At 44.3% G+C, this 22,469-nt stretch overlaps 1 protein-coding gene across 1 annotated transcript in view; it reads left to right on the forward strand.

Moving 5' to 3' along the window:
* SMC1B (structural maintenance of chromosomes 1B) overlaps positions 1–22,469 on the forward strand; it is a 2,375,007-nt gene that overhangs the window by 845,453 nt on the left and 1,507,085 nt on the right. The window contains exon 10 of the mRNA XM_069228259.1: positions 17,876–18,061. Within this exon, the coding sequence (XP_069084360.1) occupies positions 17,876–18,061 (186 nt within the window). The remainder of the gene's footprint in view (positions 1–17,875; positions 18,062–22,469) is intronic.

Consider the following 22,469-nt stretch of genomic DNA (forward strand, 5'->3'; position numbering starts at 1 on the left):
ATCCCATATTCCTACAATCAATATGGCCAAATTCGAGACTAATAATCCAAAACTGAAATGTATGTTTAAAATAGAAACAATTCCCATTCTAAAAGTCTAAATTACACCATTGTATTATGTCTCCCTATTTCTATTCTCCATATTTGATTGCCAATTTACTTACATCCTCCACCAATATCTCTCCTTATACTTATCTTATTATGACTCTTCTCCTATATTTAATTTACTTATCGCCAAGAAAGTATTCCATCTCATAATCTGTATTTAATCCTCTCTCCACGGCTCCTAATCTCATGATCCAGATCGATTCCCTTCTCCGTAGGGTCAGTTCTCTCGTAGGGGATTTCCATGTATAGTCATAAGCACTGAATAGTTCCGCGCGCCTGCGGGGACCCCGGAGCACTGTTGTGTAGTATATTCTTAAGTGCAATCATCAGCTCCTTGACAAAAAAGGTCTGTGAAAAACACTTAAGAATAACAATGTGCAGCCTACGTGAACAGCTACACAGGCCAAATTGTTAGAAGAAAAAACAGTTGTAGTGTAAATTTCACGTTTAAACCTCTATTTATTCTATAAATACATAAATAAATACATTCTCATATTTTATTTACACCTCTCATGAGAATAAAACAATGTAGGGCAGTGTAGCCCATAGGCTGCCATTATACAGAATGAAAATAGAGCTGTGCCTTTAAGAAAGTAAAGTCTTCCTGTTTCCCATCATGCACAGCAAAAGGCAGTTGCCTCAGTTCTTTTTTCCGGCTCCTTTCTGACAGGACCCTGAAGCATTGAGCTCTACCTCACAAAATCCTTTTGTGACAGAAATTCATTTAAAATCTTTTGAATTTCAATTTCACTCGACGTTTTTGACATTGAGTGATCATTTTCTATTGTTTTCTGTTAGATTCTGACAGAATTTTGAGGTTTTTCTACTTCAGAAATGCCTTCACTGTTTGACAAATGCCCTTCTTGTGGCAGAATAAAGGCCAAAACAGATCCACATCGGGTCTGCATAATTTGCCTTCCTTCCAGCCACAAACCGGAGTCGTGTGACATCTGCAAAACCTTCTCCAGAAGGACCCTTCGTGACAGGGAGAAGATCCGACTCCAGGCGAAAGAGGACAGGAGGAAAAGTGGTCATTCTACCACAGAGCGAGGAGAAGGTCAGTCTTCTACCAGGGCTCACACTGTTTCCTCTATAACTCCGACCAGACCGGCTCAAAAACGGCACAGGTCTCCGACGACGTCGAGGGCGTCGACGTCGAGGCAAGGAACGGCGCCAACATGCTCGCCGTCGAGGAGTGGTTCGCCGGCGAGAAAGAGACATCGCTCGCCGTCGACGACGATTTCGCCGTCGACGGCGTGGACTTTCGCCGTCGAGATCTGGGTCGCCGTCGACATGGCGAGGACGTTCCACGTCGAGGAGATCTGAATCCGGCTCGCCGTCGACACGGCGAGAGCGATCAACGTCGAGGGGTGCTCGACGTCGTAGGCGTTCACCGTCATCACGGCGACGTCGAGGGTCGTTGTCGAGAGATTCTCAACGGCGAGAAGAATCGACGTCGAAGAGCACTCGCCGTCACCGTACTTCGACGTCGAGGAGTGTGTCGACGTCGAGACAATCAAAAAGACCTAGAAGGGTTTATACAACCTCAGAATCCTCGGCCTCACTCATCCTCCTTCCAGCGTCTCCACAACTCTCTCCTCGACAATCACCATTGCCACAGACGCCGGTAACACCTACGGCGCCTCTTCCGGCTCCCCCTTCAGAGTCTGTTTTGAGGACTCCAACGCGGTCTGTAAGACGTTCTGGACATTCCTCTAGACGCTCTTCTTCCTCTCGGCACCGTCATGAATCACAGAGATCTCAGCATTCACATCACAGGCGTTCTTCTTCGTCTACACGGGACTACTCTCCAACCCTATCGGACTCACCGTCCCCGAGAGTGTCCCCCATAGATGATGTGAATACGTTCCAGGAGGTCTTAGTACGAGGGGCGACCAAGCTGAACATCCCGCTGGCGGTACCTGCCCCATCGACGTCAGTGATCTTCGAGACTTTGCATCACAGGACATCTTCCAGACCTTTGCTTCCACTGGTTCCAGGTCTCCTCGAACCAGCAATGGATATTTTCCTTGCACCGGCCGCAACAAAGTCTGCTCCTTCCAGACTTATTAAAAAATATCGTCCACCAGAACAAGATCCTCTGTTCTTGAGGTCGGACCCAGTACCTGATTCGGTGGTCATAGTAGCGGCAAAGAAACTGCATTCAACCTCACCGTCTTCTTCTTCGCCTCCAGATAAAGAGAGCAGAAAGATAGATGCTGCAGCACGAAAAGTATGTTCTACTGCAGCCGTCACGATGAAGGCAGCCAGCGCTACTGCGTTATTAGGGCGATACGACCGTGCCCTCTGGGACTCTTTTTAATGCAGTTTGCGGAACATCTTCCTAAGGATAAAAGGGAAGATTTCCTGGAGGTCGTGGGTGAGGGAGCCATGGTTTCTAACCAAATTATAAGTGCTGCAGCTGACTCTTCGGTGCTATCCGCACACAATTATGCACACGGGATAGCGCTCAGAAGGCATGCATGGTTGAGACTTGCATCACTCAAACCTGAAGCGCAGCAGCGAATACAAAACTTGCCTTTCTCGGGCTCCACCTTGTTCGGTTCTCATGCCGATGACGAGATGGCTAGAATGAAGGCTGAACTAGATACCCTGAAAGCGGTAGGCATGGAAAGACGAAAGAACAAAGAAAGGTTTTCCGGCCATATCAACGACGACTTTTCACACACCGGTATCAGTCGCCGCACTGGATATCTTCGCGCCCCCAGCAGTAGCAACAACAGCAGCATCAAAGGGGTTTCTCCACTCAGCGAAGGTCGACAAGGGGTCGTTCAACACCTCAGACCCAGACACCTCGACAAGCTCCCACGTCTAAGCCCTGAATCTTTGCTTCCCCCTCCTCCGTTATCCACTCCGGTAGGGGGAAGTATCTCAAATCATCTGGACGAGTGGCTACGCATCACAACAGACGCCTGGGTATTGAATATTGTGAGACATGGTTACGCTCTCAGATTCACCAGTTCTCCACCATCTGTTCCACCCAAAACAGCCAACCGCCATCTCGAAGCTCTTCAGTTAGAGGTCAATATTCTATTGCAAAAAAGAGCCATAGAACCCGTTCCCATCAGCCAGCAAGGGAAGGGGATTTATTCGAGATATTTCCTTGTACCGAAAAAAGACAAACAAGAGTTTCGTCCCATTTTAGATCTGAGGACAGCAAACAAATGGATTCGCAAAGAAAAATTCAGGATGTTAGCCTTACACCAAATTTACCCACATCTACATCAGGGCGACTGGCTCTGTGCGATAGATCTTTGCGACGCTTACTTTCATATCCCAATAACCAAGAAACATCGAAAATTCCTAAGGTTCACCGTCGGAAAACGCCATTACCAATTTGCAGTTCTACCTTTCGGCCTAAAATCAGCTCCGAGAACTTTTTCCAAATGCATGGCGGTAGTAGCCGCCCACTTGAGGAAACAGCGAATATTCGTCTACCCCTATCTAGACGATTGGCTCATAAAGGCCTCCAGTTGTCTCGAGGCACAACAGCATTTCGAATGGACTCTACAACTGCTGCAAAAACTTGGTCTTCAAGTCAATCTCCTGAAATCTACAGCAACACCTGTTCAGAGGTTGCATTACTTAGGGGCCATTGTAGATACCAGGCTAGGAAAGGTGTTTCCTTCGGAGGAACGACGGTTATCGATTCTCCAAAAGTGCAAACAACTGCAGGAAAGACCTCAAGCCACTGCAAGAATAATAGCTTCTCTACTGGGCTCGATGGCGTCTTGTATCCATCTGGTTCCCAATGCTCGCCTCCATATGAGACCATTGCAGGAAAATCTGGAGGATCAGTGGTGTCAACTGAGGGACGATTGGGAGAACAAAGTCCTTCTTTCTCCTCACACCCTACAATCCCTCAAGTGGTGGTGTTTACCCAGCAATCTCTTGGTGGGGATTCCGTTCCAACAACGGCCTCCATCTCAAACCATCTTAACAGATGCGTCACTGCTCGGATGGGGGGCGCACATGGAACATCTTCGAGTCCAAGGAGAGTGGTCACAGAGAGAGAGTCTCTATCACATCAACCTGCTGGAACTTCGCGCAGTCCACCTTGCGCTCAAAGCCTTCCTTCCCTCTCTGAGAACGGAAACTCTCCTTCTCCAGACAGACAACGTGGCCACTATGTACTACGTGAACAAACAAGGAGGCACCAGGTCCAGAATTTTATCCAGAGAGGCTCAGACAATCTGGCATTGGCTTCTAGCCAGGAACCTGTCGCTAGTGGCAACTCACCTGCCCGGCATCCAGAATGTTCAAGCGGATGCCCTCAGTCGGGTAATGGACGAGAACCACGAATGGGTACTACACGACGACGTCGTTCATTCCATTTTCGCACTCTGGGGTACCCCCTCTACAGACCTTTTCGCAACCCCAGACAACAAAAAATGCCAAAACTTCGCCTCCAGATATTACCATCCAGGGACATTGGGGAATGCCCTATGGATAAGCTGGTCAGGAGCATTTCTTTACGCCTTTCCACCGCTTCCCCTGATTCCGGCGGTCCTCCAGAAGCTGTCCAATGCTCAGACCAAAATGATCCTAATTGCTCCGGAGTGGCCACGCCAGTGGTGGTTCCCAGACCTTCTTCACCGGTCACTCAAACCACACATCAGGCTACCATATCGTCCGGACCTGCTCACGAAGTTCAGAGGGCAGATATCTCATCCCAACCCCTCATCGTTGAGTTTGGCAGCATGGCTCCTGAGCTAGTGCAATATGGACACTTGAACCTACCTCAGGACTGTATGGAAATTCTGAAGGAAGCAAAGCGCCCTTCCACACGATCAGCCTATGCAAGCAAGTGGAAGAGATTCTGCATTTGGTGTTTACACAACAACATTGACCCGGTTTCCTGTGGAGAACAATCTATCCTGCCATACTTGTTAAGTTTGGCAAAATCGGGCTTACAACTGTCGTCAATAAAAGTTCACTTGGCGGCTGTCACTGCATACAGAAAGAGTCCTTCACAAACTTCCTTTTTTCGGATTCCGATTATTAAGGATTTCCTAGAAGGTTTAAAGAATGTTTTTCCTCCCATTAGAAAGCCTTCTCCTCCATGGGAACTGAACGTTGTCTTATCACGTCTGATGCTGCCGCCATTCGAGCCGATACATAAGGCATCGCTGCAACATCTCACATGGAAAGCTGCTTTTCTGGTGGCAATCACTTCAGCGCGTAGGGTCAGCGAAATCCAGGCCCTTTGCGCTCAGGAACCCTACAGGGTTTTTCATTCTGCAAAAGTGGTAATGAGAACTCATCCAAAATTTTTACCTAAGGTAGTCTCCGACTTCCATGTGAACCAAACAATTTCATTACCGACTTTCTTTCAGAATCCAGCTACTCCTGCTGAGAGAACTCTGCACTCTCTGGATGTAAAGAGAGTCTTGAAATTTTACTTGGACAGGACAAAAAGCTTACGAAAATCACAACAGCTTTTTATTAACTATGGCCCAATCAGAACAGGTTTGGGCACATCTAAACAATCTTTATCCAGGTGGATTGTTTCATGTATAATGTTATGTTATCAGTTAGTAAACAAATCCCTGGGTGGTAGGCCAAAAGCCCACTCTACCAGAGGGAAAGCAGCTACTGTAGCCTTGATGAGAAATGTCCCTTTGGCAGAAATATGCAAGGCTGCCACTTGGAGGTCGGTCCATACCTTTACTAAGCATTACTGCCTTGATACAGACGCTAGGGCAGATGCTCAGGTTGGACAGGCTTTGCTCAAGAATTTGTTTGCATGATTCATGTTTTTCTCAGTATTCTTATATCTACTCCACCGCGGTTATGGGGATGGGCTTGCTACTCTATTCAGTGCTTATGACTATACATGGAAATCCCCTACGAGAGAAGGAATGGTTTCTTACCTGTAACTCCAGTTCTCTCGTAGGGGTATTTCCATGATAGTCATAAGCAACCCTCCCTCCTCCCCGGTGGAGTTGACATAGAACATGAATATTATGGAGGTTGGTACTCCAACAAATGTTTTGTTTTTTCTTCATGTCAGGTTAATAGCCTCCAAAAAAGAACTGAGGCAACTGCCTTTTGCTGTGCATGATGGGAAGACTTTACTTTCTTAAAGGCACAGCTCTATTTTCATTCTGTATAATGGCAGCCTATGGGCTACACTGCCCTACATTGTTTTATTCTCATGAGAGGTGTAAATAAAATATGAGAATGTATTTATTTATGTATTTATAGAATAAATAGAGGTTTAAACGTGAAATTTACACTACAACTGTTTTTTCTTCTAACAATTTGGCCTGTGTAGCTGTTCACATAGGCTGCACATTGTTATTCTTAAGTGTTTTTCACAGACCTTTTTTGTCAAGGAGCTGATGATTGCACTTAAGAATATACTACACAACAGTGCTCCGGGGTCCCCGCAGGCGCGCGGAACTATTCAGTGCTTATGACTATCATGGAAATACCCCTACGAGAGAACTGGAGTTACAGGTAAGAAACCATTCCTTCTCTATTTCCACCCCGTGGGTTTAATTCACAGTACTCAAAACCATAAAATTTAAATTCTATATGAATCCCTTGTGCTTCGCATGCTTTCATATGAGAAGCTATCGGATATCGTTCATCTTCTTGCCTGATTGCTCTCTAGTGTGCCGAGATTCTCACCTTAAGCGGGCGTATCGTACTACCTACATAGATTTTTTCGCACTTACAGAGGAGCATATAGACCACATATTTGGTGTTACAATCTATATGTGACTTTGTGTCTACTTTACAACCACTTCTATCATAAAATTCTTTTTTAGCTTGCCACGCCCATTTGCACATTGCACATGAACCGCATTTATAGAAGCCTCGATTACGTGCACTAAGCCAGTCTGATTTGGTCACATCAGATAAATAACTAGGACTCAAAATACTGTTGAGAGTATTCCCTCTCCTGAACGAAACCTCTGGTTTATTACCAATATATTTCTTAAGTGTCTCATCCCGAGTAAGTATTGGCCAATGTTTCTTCATAATTCTCAACAACTTTTGAGAGATCTCCGTATAATCTAGAACAATCCTCATCCTTTGAGTACTATTTTTCTTAATCTCATTATCTTTCCTTGTCACTGGCAACAATGTCTGTGGGCGGGAGATCTGTGCAGAGGTGTTTGGCCACTTGGCCACTGGTGTTGGAGGCTCTCGTGGTTCTGCTGAAGGGAGAAGAAAACACCACAGCAGGGCCACCCTCGGCCGGAGCCTCGTTGGTCCTGAAGTCCCTCATCAGGTGGGTCAGTTTTGGCGGTGTCCGGACTGGGCGCAAACAAGCCTTAGTTGCTGAAAGTGCTCCGGTAGTCAGGGTATTTGTGCAGGGGGGGCTCCTGGAGGGTCTAGAATCTCAAAACTTTGCAGAGAGACAAGGCTGACCTCCTACAGCCACAAAAACCTCTTCCAAGCATGATGCCCCCTCTTTGGGCCCGATGGCCAGCAAAACGTTGTACCAGATAGATGCGGTTGGTGTCTTCAGATTCAGGGGGTTGGCTCCTCCACGCCAAGGGAGATGCTAGGTGGCTGGTGAAGTGCTAGGCAGTCTTCAAAGGGCTTTTTGATGAGTTGGGTCGGTGCAATTGTCAAAGTACCAGTAGCAGGGCAGGGTTCGGCACCAAGTCCGGTGAAAGTCCTTAGTTCTTGCAGCGACTGCTCTTGATTGTCTGTCTTCTGTTCTCAGGTAGTCGAATCTGTCGATTTGGTGTAAAGGGTTCCCCTAATTACTTAAGGGGAGTATAAGGTTGGAGCCAATGGGCTACTTACCCCTTTAGTGACTATATCCTCTGTGGGGAGTGAGCATAACCCTGACCCAGAGGTCTCTAGTTTCACAAGAACCAAGATGGTGAAACCATTCCTTGACTGTCCACTGCTGGTGGCCCACGTCAGGGGTGTGGCTAGCCTGTAAGTGTGACACGTCTTCTGACTATCTAATTTCCCGCCTGCTCTGGTGCCAGATGGCTCTCAGGGCAGGGGGTGGCATTCCCCAGATCTGGGGGGAAGCCATGGCCACATATCAAAGGTGGGAGAGGCTTTGAAACCTCTGACCTTGATATGCTAAATTACATGCCATCTTGCTGGAGGAGGTGTGATCACCTTCTGCCGGAGCAGGTATTGTTTCTAGACTCTGAGTGTGTGAGTTTTAACCTGCCAGGGGTCAGAAACTCGCCTGTGGTGGAAGACTTGTTGATAAGGTTGTCCTTATTATGTTGTCTCCTCTGCCTTTGCAGACCCCTTGCATGTGAATATTGTTACATCTCTTTCTGTTTTCAAGGCTTTCCTACTTTTTTTTTTTAAGTTTGACATGTTGCTCCTCCAGGGCTTGGACCCTGCCGTACCTCAACTTCTGGTTCCCCGGACGTCGGCCAACCTTTAGAGGTCATCCATTCTGAGGCCTATTTCAGAGATGTCTTTGTGAATGCCCTTGATACATGATTTTCAGTCCGTTTTGATGGATCTAATCTCTGTCCAGCTATTGTTGAGAAAGCATACAGCTTGGCCAGCTTCCTCCATTTGCAGTTTGCCTCCCCTGTTGCTGAACAACCACACATCACTGCTATGGTTTTTTATTTTTGAAGTTTGCACTGCAGCATGGTATGCAGGGTAAGGTGGTGGGTAAGGTGTAGGATAGCCCAAGTTTTATCATCAGTTCTGGATGACCTCAGTGCGTGCCCGACCCCATCTATCCAGGTTGGCTATGGCTCAACTAAGTTTGTAATTCGCTCTGGTCATGACAAGACAGACTGCTTAGTTTGGGCAAGAAGAGGGACACTTATGTGCCATGCCTGGATGTGGTCAACAGGCTTCTTTAAAGATGTCCGGGCATCCTTAATGTATATGCCATTCAATTACTTTTACCGTTTTTGCGACAAAGTGGATTCAGCTCTTGAACAGTCTTAGGAGGGCAGAGCCACAGTGCATTCCTTGGGCCTATCTTCCCTCATAAGATAGTTCCATCAGCAATTTTGCACCTCCATGGCTACGGCCAAGGTTTTCAGTTTTTCCAATGCCAGACCCTTTCACCAACACATATGGCCCTTCAATCTTTTTGTGGACATGGTCACAACTCAGAAAGACAATGCTAGGGCATCAGCGACAATGTACAGCTAAGTCTCCTGACCCTCAAGCGACCACGAAACCACTTTAGCGTGTCCTTTCTGGCATATATCCACCCTGTCGGAGGGAGGATCATCATTTCTTCCGGGGATCGCAAGTCATCACCTTAAAAAAGTGGGTCCTCTGAATGATAGATCAGGGCTACACCCCATCTGTTTTCATCCTGCCGCACCTTCCACCACCAAGGTGGCTGACTTAAGACCGCCTTTCTGTCTTGCAGCAGGAAGTTCAGGTCTTTGTTGCTAAAGGGGCCATAGAGAGGGTTCCAGCATCAGAGGTAAGAGCTGGGTGCTACTCCTGCTACTAACCGGTGCCCAAAAAGGATAGAGGCCATCATCCTATTTTTAGATCTCTGCCTTCTTCAAGGCCTTCCTGCTTAATGACAAATTAAAGATGCATACACTTCCTTTATCCCAGGATTTCTTTTCCCCAGACCTCAGACTTTGGATGGTGGCATTGGACCTTCAGGATGCTTATTTACAAATACCCTTCCTGCAGGTCCGACAGAGGGAGGATTTTCATTTCTCAGTACTCCCTCACCAGTTCTCCAGACAGTCATCAACCACCCCAGACAATGGCAAACCTCCTCAGATAATTGGGGTCACTATCAATGTGAGAAAATCAAATCTGAGTGCTTTTCAGAGGTTTCCTTTCATCTGAGTCATTCTGGATATGGTACAGTTTTGTGCCTTTACTGCAGAGCAGAGAGTTCAAGACATTTGAGCTATGACTCTGATGTTTACGCCTGTATCCTGAAGCTCAATGTGGATGAGTCTGATTGCAGGCTCTGGGATTGCAGGCCTTGTGTATCCTGTTAGTGGCACATGCCAGATGGCACTTGCAGGCTCTCAGTAAGTCATTAAGCCCTAGTGGTCACAGGACAAGGGAATCAGTTGGATTGTAGCAGGATTTCGGAGGAGTCTGCAGAAGATCTTCAATGGCGGCTGCTGGACAGCTATTGGATGTGTGGCATTTGACAGTGTGATGAATGCATCACTTTAGGGGTGGAGAAGCCCTGGGGGATAGGTGGAGATCAAACGCTTCTGGTCTCCAGGGGAAGTTCAACTCCACATCAGTTTGAGAGAGTTGAGGATGATTGTCTTGGAGTTGATAGCCTTCCTGTCCAACATCAGAGTCTGATGTAGGTGCTCATGAACAGCACCAATGCCATTTGGTACTTTAACAGTCAGGGCAGGCTTTGTTCTTGAGTCCTGTGCCAGAAACCTCAAAACGCCGAAAGTGGCTGGACAGCCAGGGATTTTCTCTCGTGGTGAACCACCTGGCAGGGTCCCAGAACAGCAGGGTTGACAAACTCACAACTGACTCCTAGGCGAATGGTAGTTACACCAAGAGGTGGTGAGGGTGTCTTCCTTCAGTGAGAAACATGGCTCAGTCTTTTCACCACCTCCATATTGCATATTCCCTTTGAACTGATACATAGTTGTACACCTCCTGATCCTCAAAATGGTCTTCCTGATTGACATAACATCAGCTTCACATGTGAATAAATATTTTACTCTTTCTGTCCAACCACCCTTTATCAACTTGATGTCGGATAAGTTGGTGTTGAGGAACTGAGCATCTTTTCTACCAAAACTGGTAACATAGTTTTGCTGTATTCCTTCTCTCAAAATGGGAAGGGAGACTCCATCATTTAGACACCCAAGGGAGCACTCAGTTTTTGCCTTGGTTGCACCAAAGAACATTGATGGAGAATCAGCTGTTTGTGGGATTTGCTGATGCAAAGAAGGGCAAGGTGTAGTACAGAAGAAGACCAAATCTCAATGGGTGAGGTCTGCATCAAAGTTTGCTGTTCATTGGCCAAGAAGCAGTCTCAGGAAGGCTTACCGGCTCCTATCAGAACCAAAGGTTCTACCACTGTATTGGCACTTGGTGTACCAGTTCTGGATATTTGTCAGGTGCCTATGTGAGGGTTGGTACACAGGTTCATGGAGCACTACTGCCGCAACTGTCCGGTCTGTTGAGATGGGAATTTTGCCACTAGGTCCTGCAGGATCCTATGGTATGAGTCAGTTCAGAAACCAAACACGAGGTCAGAAAGCTGCAGTTAGAAGTATCCATCACAGGAAAAAGTTACTTCACTTTGGTAATGCTCTGGCGGATAATCTATCTAACTACTGCAGACCTGGATAAAACTAGTCGCCTACTCGCTATGGTGAGTTAGATTTTATCATAGCGAGCTACTTAGAGGGTCTACTGGCCGGTTCTGGTGAGAAAGATTGAGCTAGCAAAGAACAGATGTTCTGTTCATTCTGAAAGTGAATAAGCAATTAAGATGCCCTTAAATATTGTTTTTATCATCTCACATTTGCATTCAAAGACACAGATCAAATGTCAGCTTATGTATTCTTAGAAATTCCTGCGTATTTTATGCTGGAGATTGGTGCTTACTTTTCTTTCTTTGATTGCAAAGTTAGAGGAAATTGTAAAGTGGGCTGCATGACAATTGTTGTGAAAGGAAAGGATGTCATTTTTTCCCTAACACATTTAAACAGCCTGTAAATGAACGGTACAAGTATTTCAAAATGTATCAATAATTAGGAAAGCACATTGTTTGTATTTGAGTGTATCGCACAGGCTCTCATTATCCTAATGAGACTACTGGATTGGGGCGGCGGATTCACTTGCACTGTGGGGGACTGAGTCTGAAAACCATTACAGGTGACACCTGTTGACCTAATCCGGGTTTTGTACAGGCTAACTAGCAGTGCCTCATCTCCACCCAAGAGCAGGGATGATTAAGCAATCAAGCGGATGACACAATTGACTCCTCAGGGAAATCGTGGTCACTCGGATCTCATCCGTTTCTCTCAGTTACATTAGTCTCACATATGCAAGGACAATCAGAGGCAGAATATAGTTCAATAAGGTTTTATTAAAGTGACTGCATCTTAGATAAAGCATGAATTGCAATAAATAGGATAACAAACCTTAGAGAGGGTGAAAAAATGAGAAAAATGGTGCTCTTACTCACAGTTTATCTCCCAAAGATCTAAATTAACGGTGCCTAAAACTAGTGCTTCACCCTCAATGAACCCTACATAATAACTCACAAGAAGTTATCCAATGCATATAAATATGTAACGGCACACGTTAATATCCACAGATAATGAAATAGAGTAATTAATTGAATGAAATCCAAATTGTATCTAATCCAAATTTAGAAAACACATTTATTCTATATAGTCCAAATAAATTTGCATCTGCAGTCTCCAAAAAATTATATGCAGTCTTGATCCAAATGAATTCACTTATCTGATCTCCAAAGGTAATTGTAGCTTGCACTTGTTGTTCAAAAGATGATCACATATTCACTTCACAAGAATATTTTTAAATTCCATTTATTTGTCCCACTCTTGTCCCACTCAACACGTGTTTCGTCCGGGGAGTACCCCAGGACTTCATCAGGACCCCCTATAACAATATTCCCATAGAAAACAAATCAGTATACAATTTATAAAACATATTTGCAGCCCCACCCTTGTTGGTGATTATCTACTGTGCCTTATAGTGGAAACCGTGCCCTAAATAATTATGTGACTTAATGCTCAGTGATATTCATTCTTATTCTAGTGCATCTCCTGATCCTACAATATTATAGATATTGAACATAAATATAGCTTCCAAAAATCCACCACGAAAGTAAGTGCTATATGTCTTGTGTAAACTCAGCATGCTGTCCTATATCCAATCCCCAAAACATGCGAAAATCAAGTAAATTCCGACTCTGTTCCTGATTATGCTATATCCAATTTCTAATCCAAATTCGAAAGTCAAAACGTGTATCCGATAAACTGTACAAAACAAGTCTCAACTCTTCTATTCAGTCGTGCCAGGTTATCGCACATATATATTGACCAGCGTATCCTACAAATAATTACATCAGAAAGCCATTTGTAGACTATTGTGAATAAAAATTCCTACTACAATAAAAAGCACCACAATGTTCGGCTCCTAGTTCTTACCTTCGTAGTTTTGTTGATTATATTATACTAAGTAATGCCCAGTAACAGACTACCGCGAGTACGCAATCCTCATTATCAAAAAGGGGAAACCTAGTTCCCACTGCACCATTTTAAAGAAACCGCGGTCCCATCATAATAATAGAAAAAGGACTAAAAATGACCAGCGCCTGTAAGAGTAGAGACGAAATAGAAAACGGACTATCCCAAATCAAATCTATATAAACCCCAACCACAGTGCCTGCCATCATTCAATATGCACTAAATCTCTAACAGAACATGAGCAATTATTGTACCGATCGTACTGCTAAATAGTGTTAGCCACATGAAATTATTCTTAAATGATTTCATACTGAGAAGTAGTTAAAATATTAACATAATAATTAAATGAACTACCTGAAAGCCAAAAAGAAAACTTAAACTACCATAACTATGTGGCGCATGTGCTATTCACATTACAAAACTTTAATTATTTGATTAATTATAACCTAAATGAAAACGGTTCTTGATCACATTCATATATTAGAATCACTGGTGAGTACACACTCTTTTCTCACACAGGCTCAAATACTTCCAATATTATAACTTGCACTCCAGACAAGTCCTAAAGCTAAAATGCTACCTAAACACAACACCTATGCATATAATTATCAGAAACTTCACAAAACCTACTGCTCAAAACAGAGTAATTATATAACACTGCACCATCAAGCTTCAATATTTTTCTCTTAAATGTATACCACCTATTTCTCACCTAAAAAATACTCCATCTCATAGTCTGAGTTCAGACCACGCTCTACAGCTCCTAATTGTATAATCCATGTGGATTCAATTCTCCTTAGATCCAATTCCCTATTACCACCTCGTGGCTTTAATTCACAGTAGTCAAAGCCAAAGAACCTGAATTCTTTATGATTTCCCTGGTCGTCACATACCTTCATATGAGAGGCTATAGGATACCGTTCATCTTCCTGCCTTATTGCTCTCCAGTGTTCTGATATTCTAACTTAAAGCTGGCGTATCGTACTGCCCACATATATTTTATCACATTTGCAAATAAGCATATATACCACAAACCTGGTGTTACAATCGATATGTGATTTCATGTCATATTTTCTTCCACCCATACCATAAAATTCTTTCTTGGCCTGCCATGCCCACCTGCACACTGCACACGCGCCACATTTGTAGAAGCCCAAGTTATACACACTGAGCCAACTTGATTTAGTTGTATCAGAGAGATAACTAGGACTGAGAATATTATTAAGGGTATTACCTCTCCTAAATGAGACCTCCGGTTTATTACCAATATATCTCCTTAGTAGCTTATCCTGAGTAAGTAAAGACCAGTGCTTCCCACGGAAGAGTGTGTATGTTTCTGTGAACATTAGATACAAAGCGTACCATGTTTGCCGGCAACCTATCTTACTGCAGCCTTGAGAAAAGCACAGAGTGAAAGAAATGTCTTGTTTAAGAACGCAGTGCTTGCCTAGGCAAAGAACTGCTAAATAGAGAAAATAAAACAAGACCGCAAATATGGCTATTGTTAAAATAATAAAAATGAAGCTGAGTAAAATATGTCTAGGTTAAAGTGCACAGCTGCAGGCCTAGTTTGCTAAAATAACATGTATGAAGCTATAACTAAAATGTGTGATGGAAAAAATAAATCAATATGATCAGAATTAATCAGAACACTTTACTTGGAGGTGTGCAAATCATAAATATTTGCAGAGACCTGATTTGCAAACATTGTTTGTACACTATATAGTTCATCAGTAAAACTGCATGTCAATGGGAAATTTGTGGCTATTTCAGTGGATAACCTTCTGACTGTAAATGACAGTGGGCTACCACATACTGCTTTAGTGCCACGCTTGTCAAAAATGAGAATGTTTCTCAGTTCATGACAATACTGTTAGTGAATTAAGAGGCAAGTAAGAGGTCATGCATAACCTAAATGTGGGCTAGATTCCTATTATACATGATGCAAAGGTTTAGTATTCTAAATCAAACAAAATAGTTTTATGTACAGCAGACATGCTGAACTCAGTGATTTGAAGGCCAGGATCACACAATTTGAATCCAGTTTATGGGTGAAGAACATTAGTTAGGAGGAGTAGTAGTTCAAGTCATTAGACCTGCAGGTCTGGTAACATGTTGATGATTTTTGTAGGCCTGTGCTGGTTCCTCACCAGTCTTCCTACATCCCTAATCTTTAAACTGGGCCCTTTTTCATCTAAAAAGGTCCCAGTCTAGATATTTGTACACTGGTCTTGACAGGTTGCTGCTAGACTCCCTGCCTGGACAATCTAAGAAACTAACTGACCTCAGCATGCATGGGTCGCACTTATATGCCACCCTCTTCGTCTCTTCCAGAGCTGCACAACACCAAATACTGCTAAAGATTTCCTGATCCTGTCTGAGGCCAGGAGAATATCCACAAAGTAAGTAATCTGCAATTAGAGTATCCACTAGAAAGAGTGTTACCAAAGTTAGATTAAATTGTTCTTTATAACATATGTAAGGTGGGCTGCAAATCTCTTTTTTGGGTCCAACATTCTGTCTGTGCCCAAAACAAGATTATATAGCAATGTATGCTTCTTCCAATGATGTGGACCAAGAAGGAGACCTTCTGTGACGGCGTGATCTTGATCTGGATCTTCTCTGGAAGCGTGACCTGCTCCGAGATCTTGTTGCAGCGCGCCGAGGCCTAGTGGCCGACTGGCGAGACGCAGAAGAAGCCCGTTCTGTCCGCGCTGTTGGCGATGGTGTCCTCAGGAGAGAAGCCGAAGGTGAGTACATTCTCGAGTATTGCGAGTCTGGAGAAGCAGTCGTTTTATAAAGACTGTCCAACCACCTTGGCGATAAGTTGATGGGCGAGATGTGCCCAGACGATGCGACTCTCGACCACCCAGATGAACCACTCCTTATGGAGACCACAGGACTTATTGGAGTGTTCTTATCAGCCGGGGGTAGCCGACGCTCTTCTCCTTGTGAGATAGGCAACACCTGCGTCGACGTTGAAAGTTGCAATGACGAAGGGAGTACCACGGATTGCTCTGGTCACGACGGTGACCGGTGGTCCCTTGACCGCGACCTGCTCGACGTCGTGTGCCTCGCCGTCGAGTGATGGGCCACCGACGGCGGATGTCTTTGCTCTCGCCGTTGAGGCGATCTCAACGCCGTCTTCCGTGCCGTCGAGGGATGTGAGGCCTTCGACGGCGAATGAGCACGCCGGTGCTGGCTCGACGTCAATCGGTGGGTTGCTGTCGACGGAGATCTGCCCTTATGATGGCTATGTACCTTCGACGTCGTATCCATCGACGTCGGTCAGGTCGCCGTTGACGACGATCTATGACGATGTGACGGTGGCAGCGATGACGTCGACGGGGAACAAACAGGCACCTTCCTACCAGCTGACGTCAATCTAGCCTGCCTCTCCTGAGAATGGCTTGTTGGCTGCCTGGGAAGCGAAGAGGACGATGTCTTATGTCTCTCATGAAGACCATGAAGTCTGATCTTTTTCCTGTCCTTCAGAGTTCTTTTTGACATGTTCTTGCAGTGTCTGCAAGTGTCAGGGCAGTGACTCTGAGGCAAACACACAATGCAGAGAGAGTGTGGATCAGACTGGGCCTTCTTCTTCCCACAGGAAGGGCACTTTACAAAAAGAGAAGGCATTTTCCAGTCAGGAAAAAATCCCTGGACTCAGACAAAGGTATGAAATGTCGAGTGAAGGTAGAAAAAAAACGCTGTTTTTAAATATTTTCCTGAGAAAAACTCAGAAAAACTGAGAGCTCAATGCTCCAGGATCCTCTCAGAAGAAGCCGGAAAAAAGAACTGACCTAACTGTGAACCAACTGTCACCTCTCCTTCACCCCTGAGGCATGGTGGGATACTGGAGGTGCTCAGGGTCTTAAAGGCACAGTGCCAGAATTTTAAGGTTCTCCTGTGTTAACCTCATGCAGCCTATTGGCTAATAATGCTCCATTGTTTTCAATGTAGTTTTTTCTCTTTTTTCACTGATGTTGCTACTGCTTCTTTCCCTGGGCCCAGCTATGGGGCTTTGGAAAGTTTTTCTCTTATTGTAATTTTGAAAGGGACTGTTTAAAAAAATAAAAACTCCATAGAAATAAAGCATTTTAGCCTGTTTATGAATATAGTCTGCATTGCTGTTGTACACACGTATACATGAGTTTGGTACGAAAATTGTCTACTAAAAATGCTATTTATATATTTTTCGTGCTTATTTCATACCTGTACATGTGTGTATTTTATGTATGCTCCGGGGTACCCGCACGGGGGTGGGAATATTCAATGTTTATGACTTTGATGAGGATACCCCTGGAAGAGAACTAGGATTTACAGGTAAGTAGCTTATCCTTTTTGACTATTATTTTCATGTGCTGTCATTTCTAACCTTATACTGTAGGTCGCTTTATCCCATTCTGTGACTGGTTTTTATTGCGTTTGCATGCGTCTGAGTACGCAGATTAAAATACTAACGTACACATATGTTTTGTAAGTCATACCTTTGGTGTTTATACTATAACATTTATATCATAGATATGTATACGCAATTAAATTCTTCTTAACTAGAGGTTTAAATCTGTTTTCTGATTCTATTTTCTTATTCTGTTAATTTTCTAGTTTGGACGACTACTTGATTTGTGTCATCCTATACATAAGAAGTACCAACTGGCTGTTACCAAAGTCTTTGGAAGATACATGACAGCCATCATTGTATCAACAGAGAAATGTGCACGGGATTGCATACGCTTTCTGAAAGAGGAAAGAGCAGAACCGGAAACATTTCTTGCACTGGACTACTTAGATGTGAGTTTTATTTTTAAATGTCCTCAGTAAATGTCTTTTCTACTACGAGGTTACTCATGAGTTAAGATGTGCCATTCAAAAAAACTTGTAATTTCGGTCTTTATTAATATATGAATGAGTGTTCGTCTTTGGTGTGAACTATTTCGAGGCTGCATTTTTTTGGATAACGAAAGAATAAACAAGCACCGGCAAATAAATGGGTCGGGCCGATGCACACACAGCAGTTCCGCTAAGCATACTTCCTATTCAGCCGTACGGAAAGCACAACATTCCACATAACTGATGCAAATTCTTTTATCTGAGATCAACAAAATGGTTTATTTTTTTTAATTCATGTTCACCCAGAGTCGGACATGTTCTGAAAAAAAGAAAAGAAAGAACATCTTTACAGCAGTATATGCAGGCTAGCACCAAACAAGAGAAAATACATAACAGAAATTCATTAAAAAATGTATGGCAAATTGATAATCAGGGGTCCCAAAGCTATCAAATGACTTATAACCAAGAAACCAAGTTGCAGAGATGTAAAAATCATAAGAATAGTACACAGGCCTATCCTTGAGAGTAGGTCCAGAGTCTCTGGAAGCTTTTAACAGCTTTGGGGCTTCTGGCTTTAGATATAGCTGACTCAAGTTAGAATATTTGACACATCAGTGCCCATCACTCTATTACCTTTATAGGGTCCGGAGATATCCAGGCTCCCACAATACTCAGTCATACAGTGGTTATAACAATAGACAACATAGAGCTAGGGTTGTTCTCATTCGTATAGGCCAACATGATCACCCTCGTAGATAAGTGTAGTCCAAAATGTGAGGTTGAAAGCCCAGCCTAAAATCCCTGGACAGCAGGACAGGTTGAAAACATATGCACTAAATCTGGTGCCATGGCTCTGCACATAGGGAAAAAGGTTTTATCTGATCCTTGTCTTAGGGACCATTTTGAAATCTTTTCGGGAGTCTAGTAGAACATACACACAGTCCTAAATCACTGTAACTTTAAACTTACAGAATGTACCAACTGATCAATGATCTCCATAGCACATAGGGGGTTATTCTAACTTTGGAGGAGGTGTTAATCCGTCCCAAAAGTGACGTAAAAGTGACGGATTTACCACCAGCCGTATTACGAGTCCATTATATCCTATGGAACTCGTAATACGGCTGGTGGTATATCCGTCACTTTACCGTCACTTTTGGGACGGATTAACACTCCTCCAAAGTTAGAATAACCCCCATAGTATCTTATCTGGGGATATCTCTAGGTTTCGCTTCCTACTCTACTTGGAGGCCAACAGTGGACTATCATCAATACTGTAAGTGCAGAAAATCTGATAGTGTACTTATAGGCTCTTTGCCGGGTGACCTATACAGGTAACTAAGAATATTAAAATCATTGAGTACTATCAAATCTTTAAACCCACAAAGAAAGTAATCCCACAGTTGTAAGTATTTTAGAAAAAAATGGTGAGGGAGATCATATGAGGATTGTAGAGAAACAAACGAGCCAAACCCGTTGCTGTGGTACAGATGTCCAATCATAGTAATCCTGGCACTTGCCAATGCTGTACCAATGGCATCCTGCAAAATAGCAAGGAACGCTGGGTTTCCCCAGAGTGGTGTGTGTCTATCTAACCCCTTCCCCGCCATGGATGTAATGGTTACGTCCATGGCAGCGCCTGTGTGGCGCCATGGACGTAACCATTACGTCCTGCTACCGTTCCGTTCCGTTCCGTTCCTGGCCTCGAAGACGATGCCCTCGACGTTGTCGGAGACCTATGTCGTTTATGAGCAGGTCTGGCAGAAGTTGCAGAGGAAAGAGGGTGAGCCCTGGTAGAAGACTGACCTTCTCCTCGCTCTGTGGTAGATTGACCACTTCTCCTGTCCTCTCTTCCCTGAAGTCGAATTTTCTCCCTATCACGAAGAGTTCTTCTGGAGAAAGTTCTACAAATGTCACAGGAGTCAGGTTTGTGGCTGGATGGAAGGCAAATTATACAGACCTGGTGTGGGTCTGTTTTAGCCTTTTTTCTGCCACAAGAAGGACATTTATCAAAAAGTGAAGGCATTCTAAAAATAGAAAAACCTTAAATTTCTGTCAGAATTTGACAGAAAAGGTTAGCAAATGTTCACTCAATATTAAAAACGTCGAGTGAAATTGAAATTCAAAAGGTTTTAATTGAATTTTCTGTAAAAAATGCTTTGTGAGGTAGAGCTCAATGCTTCAGGGTCCTGTCAGAAGGAGCCGGAAAAAATTCCCCTACGAGAGAAGGAATGATTTCTTACATGTAACTCCAGTTCTCTCGTAGGGGTATTTCCATGATGGTCATAAGCACACCTCCCTCCTCCCCGGTGGAGTTGACATAGGAAAGGTTGCCATAATAATATCGATGTTGGTACTCCAACAAATGTTTTGTTCCTTCATGTCAGGTTACAAGCCTTCAAAAAGAACTGAGGCAACTGCCTTTTGCTGTGCATGATGGAATACAGGAAGACTTTACTTTCTTAAAGGCACAGCTCTATTTACATTCTGTATAATGGCAGCCTATGGGGTACACTGCCCTGCATTGTTTTATTCTCATGAGAGGTGTAAATAAAGTATGAGAATGTATTTTTTTTTATTACATTTCTAGAATAAATGTGTGTTTGAATGTTAATTTACACTACAGCTGTTTTCTTTTCAACAATTTGGCCTGTGTAGCTGTTCACATAGGCTGCACAGTGTTATTCTTAAGTGGTTTTTGACAGACCCTTTTCAAAGGGCTGGTATCTGCACTTAAGAATATACTTCACATCAGTGCTCCGGGGTCCCCCCGCAGGCCCGCAGAACTATTCAGTGATTATGACTATCATGGAAATACCCCTACGAGAGAACTGGAGTTACAGGTAAGAAACCATTCCTTCCTTCACTTTGAAGTCTCTCCCAGGGTTTCAAAAGCCGGATTGCTTGCAATCCGGCTTTTGAAACTCCACTAGACACCAGGGATGTTTTTTTTTTTTTTTTTTTTTTAAAGTGACATAAGGGAGCGACCCCTTGGGCAAGGGTCGCTCCCAGGGGGCCTTTTTTTTTTTTTTTAAGGCCTTTTCTGCCCGGGGGGGGGGGGTAGAAACCACTAGACACCAGGGAGTTTTTTTTCTTCTTCACGTAAGGGGAGCGACCCCTTAGGCAAGGGTTGTTCCCCTGGGGGGCAGATCAGCCTATTATAATTAGGCCGAACTTTTATTGTTGTTGTTTTAAAGATGGGGAGCGTCCCCTGGCAGAAACCACTAGGCACCAGGGATCTTTTGTTTTTTTGCGCCGGCACGCAAGGGGAGCGACCCCGTAGGCAAGGGTCGCTCCCGTGGGGGGGGGGTGGGGCAAATTTATTTTAGGCCATTTTTGCCCCCCCCCCCACCCTCCCAGGGGGCCAGAAACCTCTAGGCGCCAGGGCAATTTTTGGTGGTTGGCCGATTTTAGGTCAATCTGCCCCCAAGGGGGCAGAAACCACTAGGCACCGAGGATTTTTTTTTTTTGGCGCCAATGTCACGCAGGGGGAGCGACCCCATAGGCAAGGGTTGCTCCCGGGGTGGGGTTGGAGGGGTGGGGGACAAATTTATTTTAGGCCATTTCTGCCCCCCCCCCCCCCCCCCTTGGGGCCGGCTGAGCTAGAGGCCTAAATCCACAGGTAGGCACTGTTTTCTATGAAAAAATGTGATGTGTCCACGTTGTGTTTTGGGGCATTTCCTGTCGCGGGCGCTAGGCCTACCCACACAAGTGAGGTATCATTTGTATCGGGAGACTTGGGGGAACGATGGGTGGAAGGAAATTTGTGGCTCCTCTCTGATTCCAGAACTTTCTGTCACCAAAATGTGAGGAAAATGTGTATTTTTAGCCACATTTTGAGGTTTGCAAAGGATTCTGGGTAACAGAACCAGGTCATAGCCCCACAAGTCACCCCATCTTGGATTCCCCTAGTTCTCTAGTTTTCAAAAATGTAAAGGTTTGGTAGGTTTCCCTAGGTGCCGGCTGAGCTAGAGGTCAAAATCTACAGGTAGTCACTTTGCAAAAAACACCTCTGTTTTCTTTCAAAAAATGTGATGTGTCCACGTTGCGTTTTGGGGCATTTCCTGTCGCGGGCGCTAGGCGTACCCACACAAGTGAGGTATCATTTTTATCGGGAGACTTGGGGGAACATAGATTAGCAAAACAAGTGTTATTGCCCCTTGTCTTTCTCTACATTTTTCCCTTCCAAATATAAGAGAGTGTGTAAAAAAGACATCTATTTGAGAAATGCCCTGTAATTCACATGCTAGTATGGTCACCCCGGAATTCAGAGATGTGCAAATAACCACTGCTCCTCAACACCTTATCTTGTGCCCTTTTTGGAAATACAAAGGTTTTCTTGATAGCTATTTTTCACTCTTTATATTTC

Source organism: Pleurodeles waltl, chromosome 4_1 (assembly GCF_031143425.1).
Source record: "Pleurodeles waltl isolate 20211129_DDA chromosome 4_1, aPleWal1.hap1.20221129, whole genome shotgun sequence".
NCBI lineage: Eukaryota > Metazoa > Chordata > Amphibia > Caudata > Salamandridae > Pleurodeles > Pleurodeles waltl.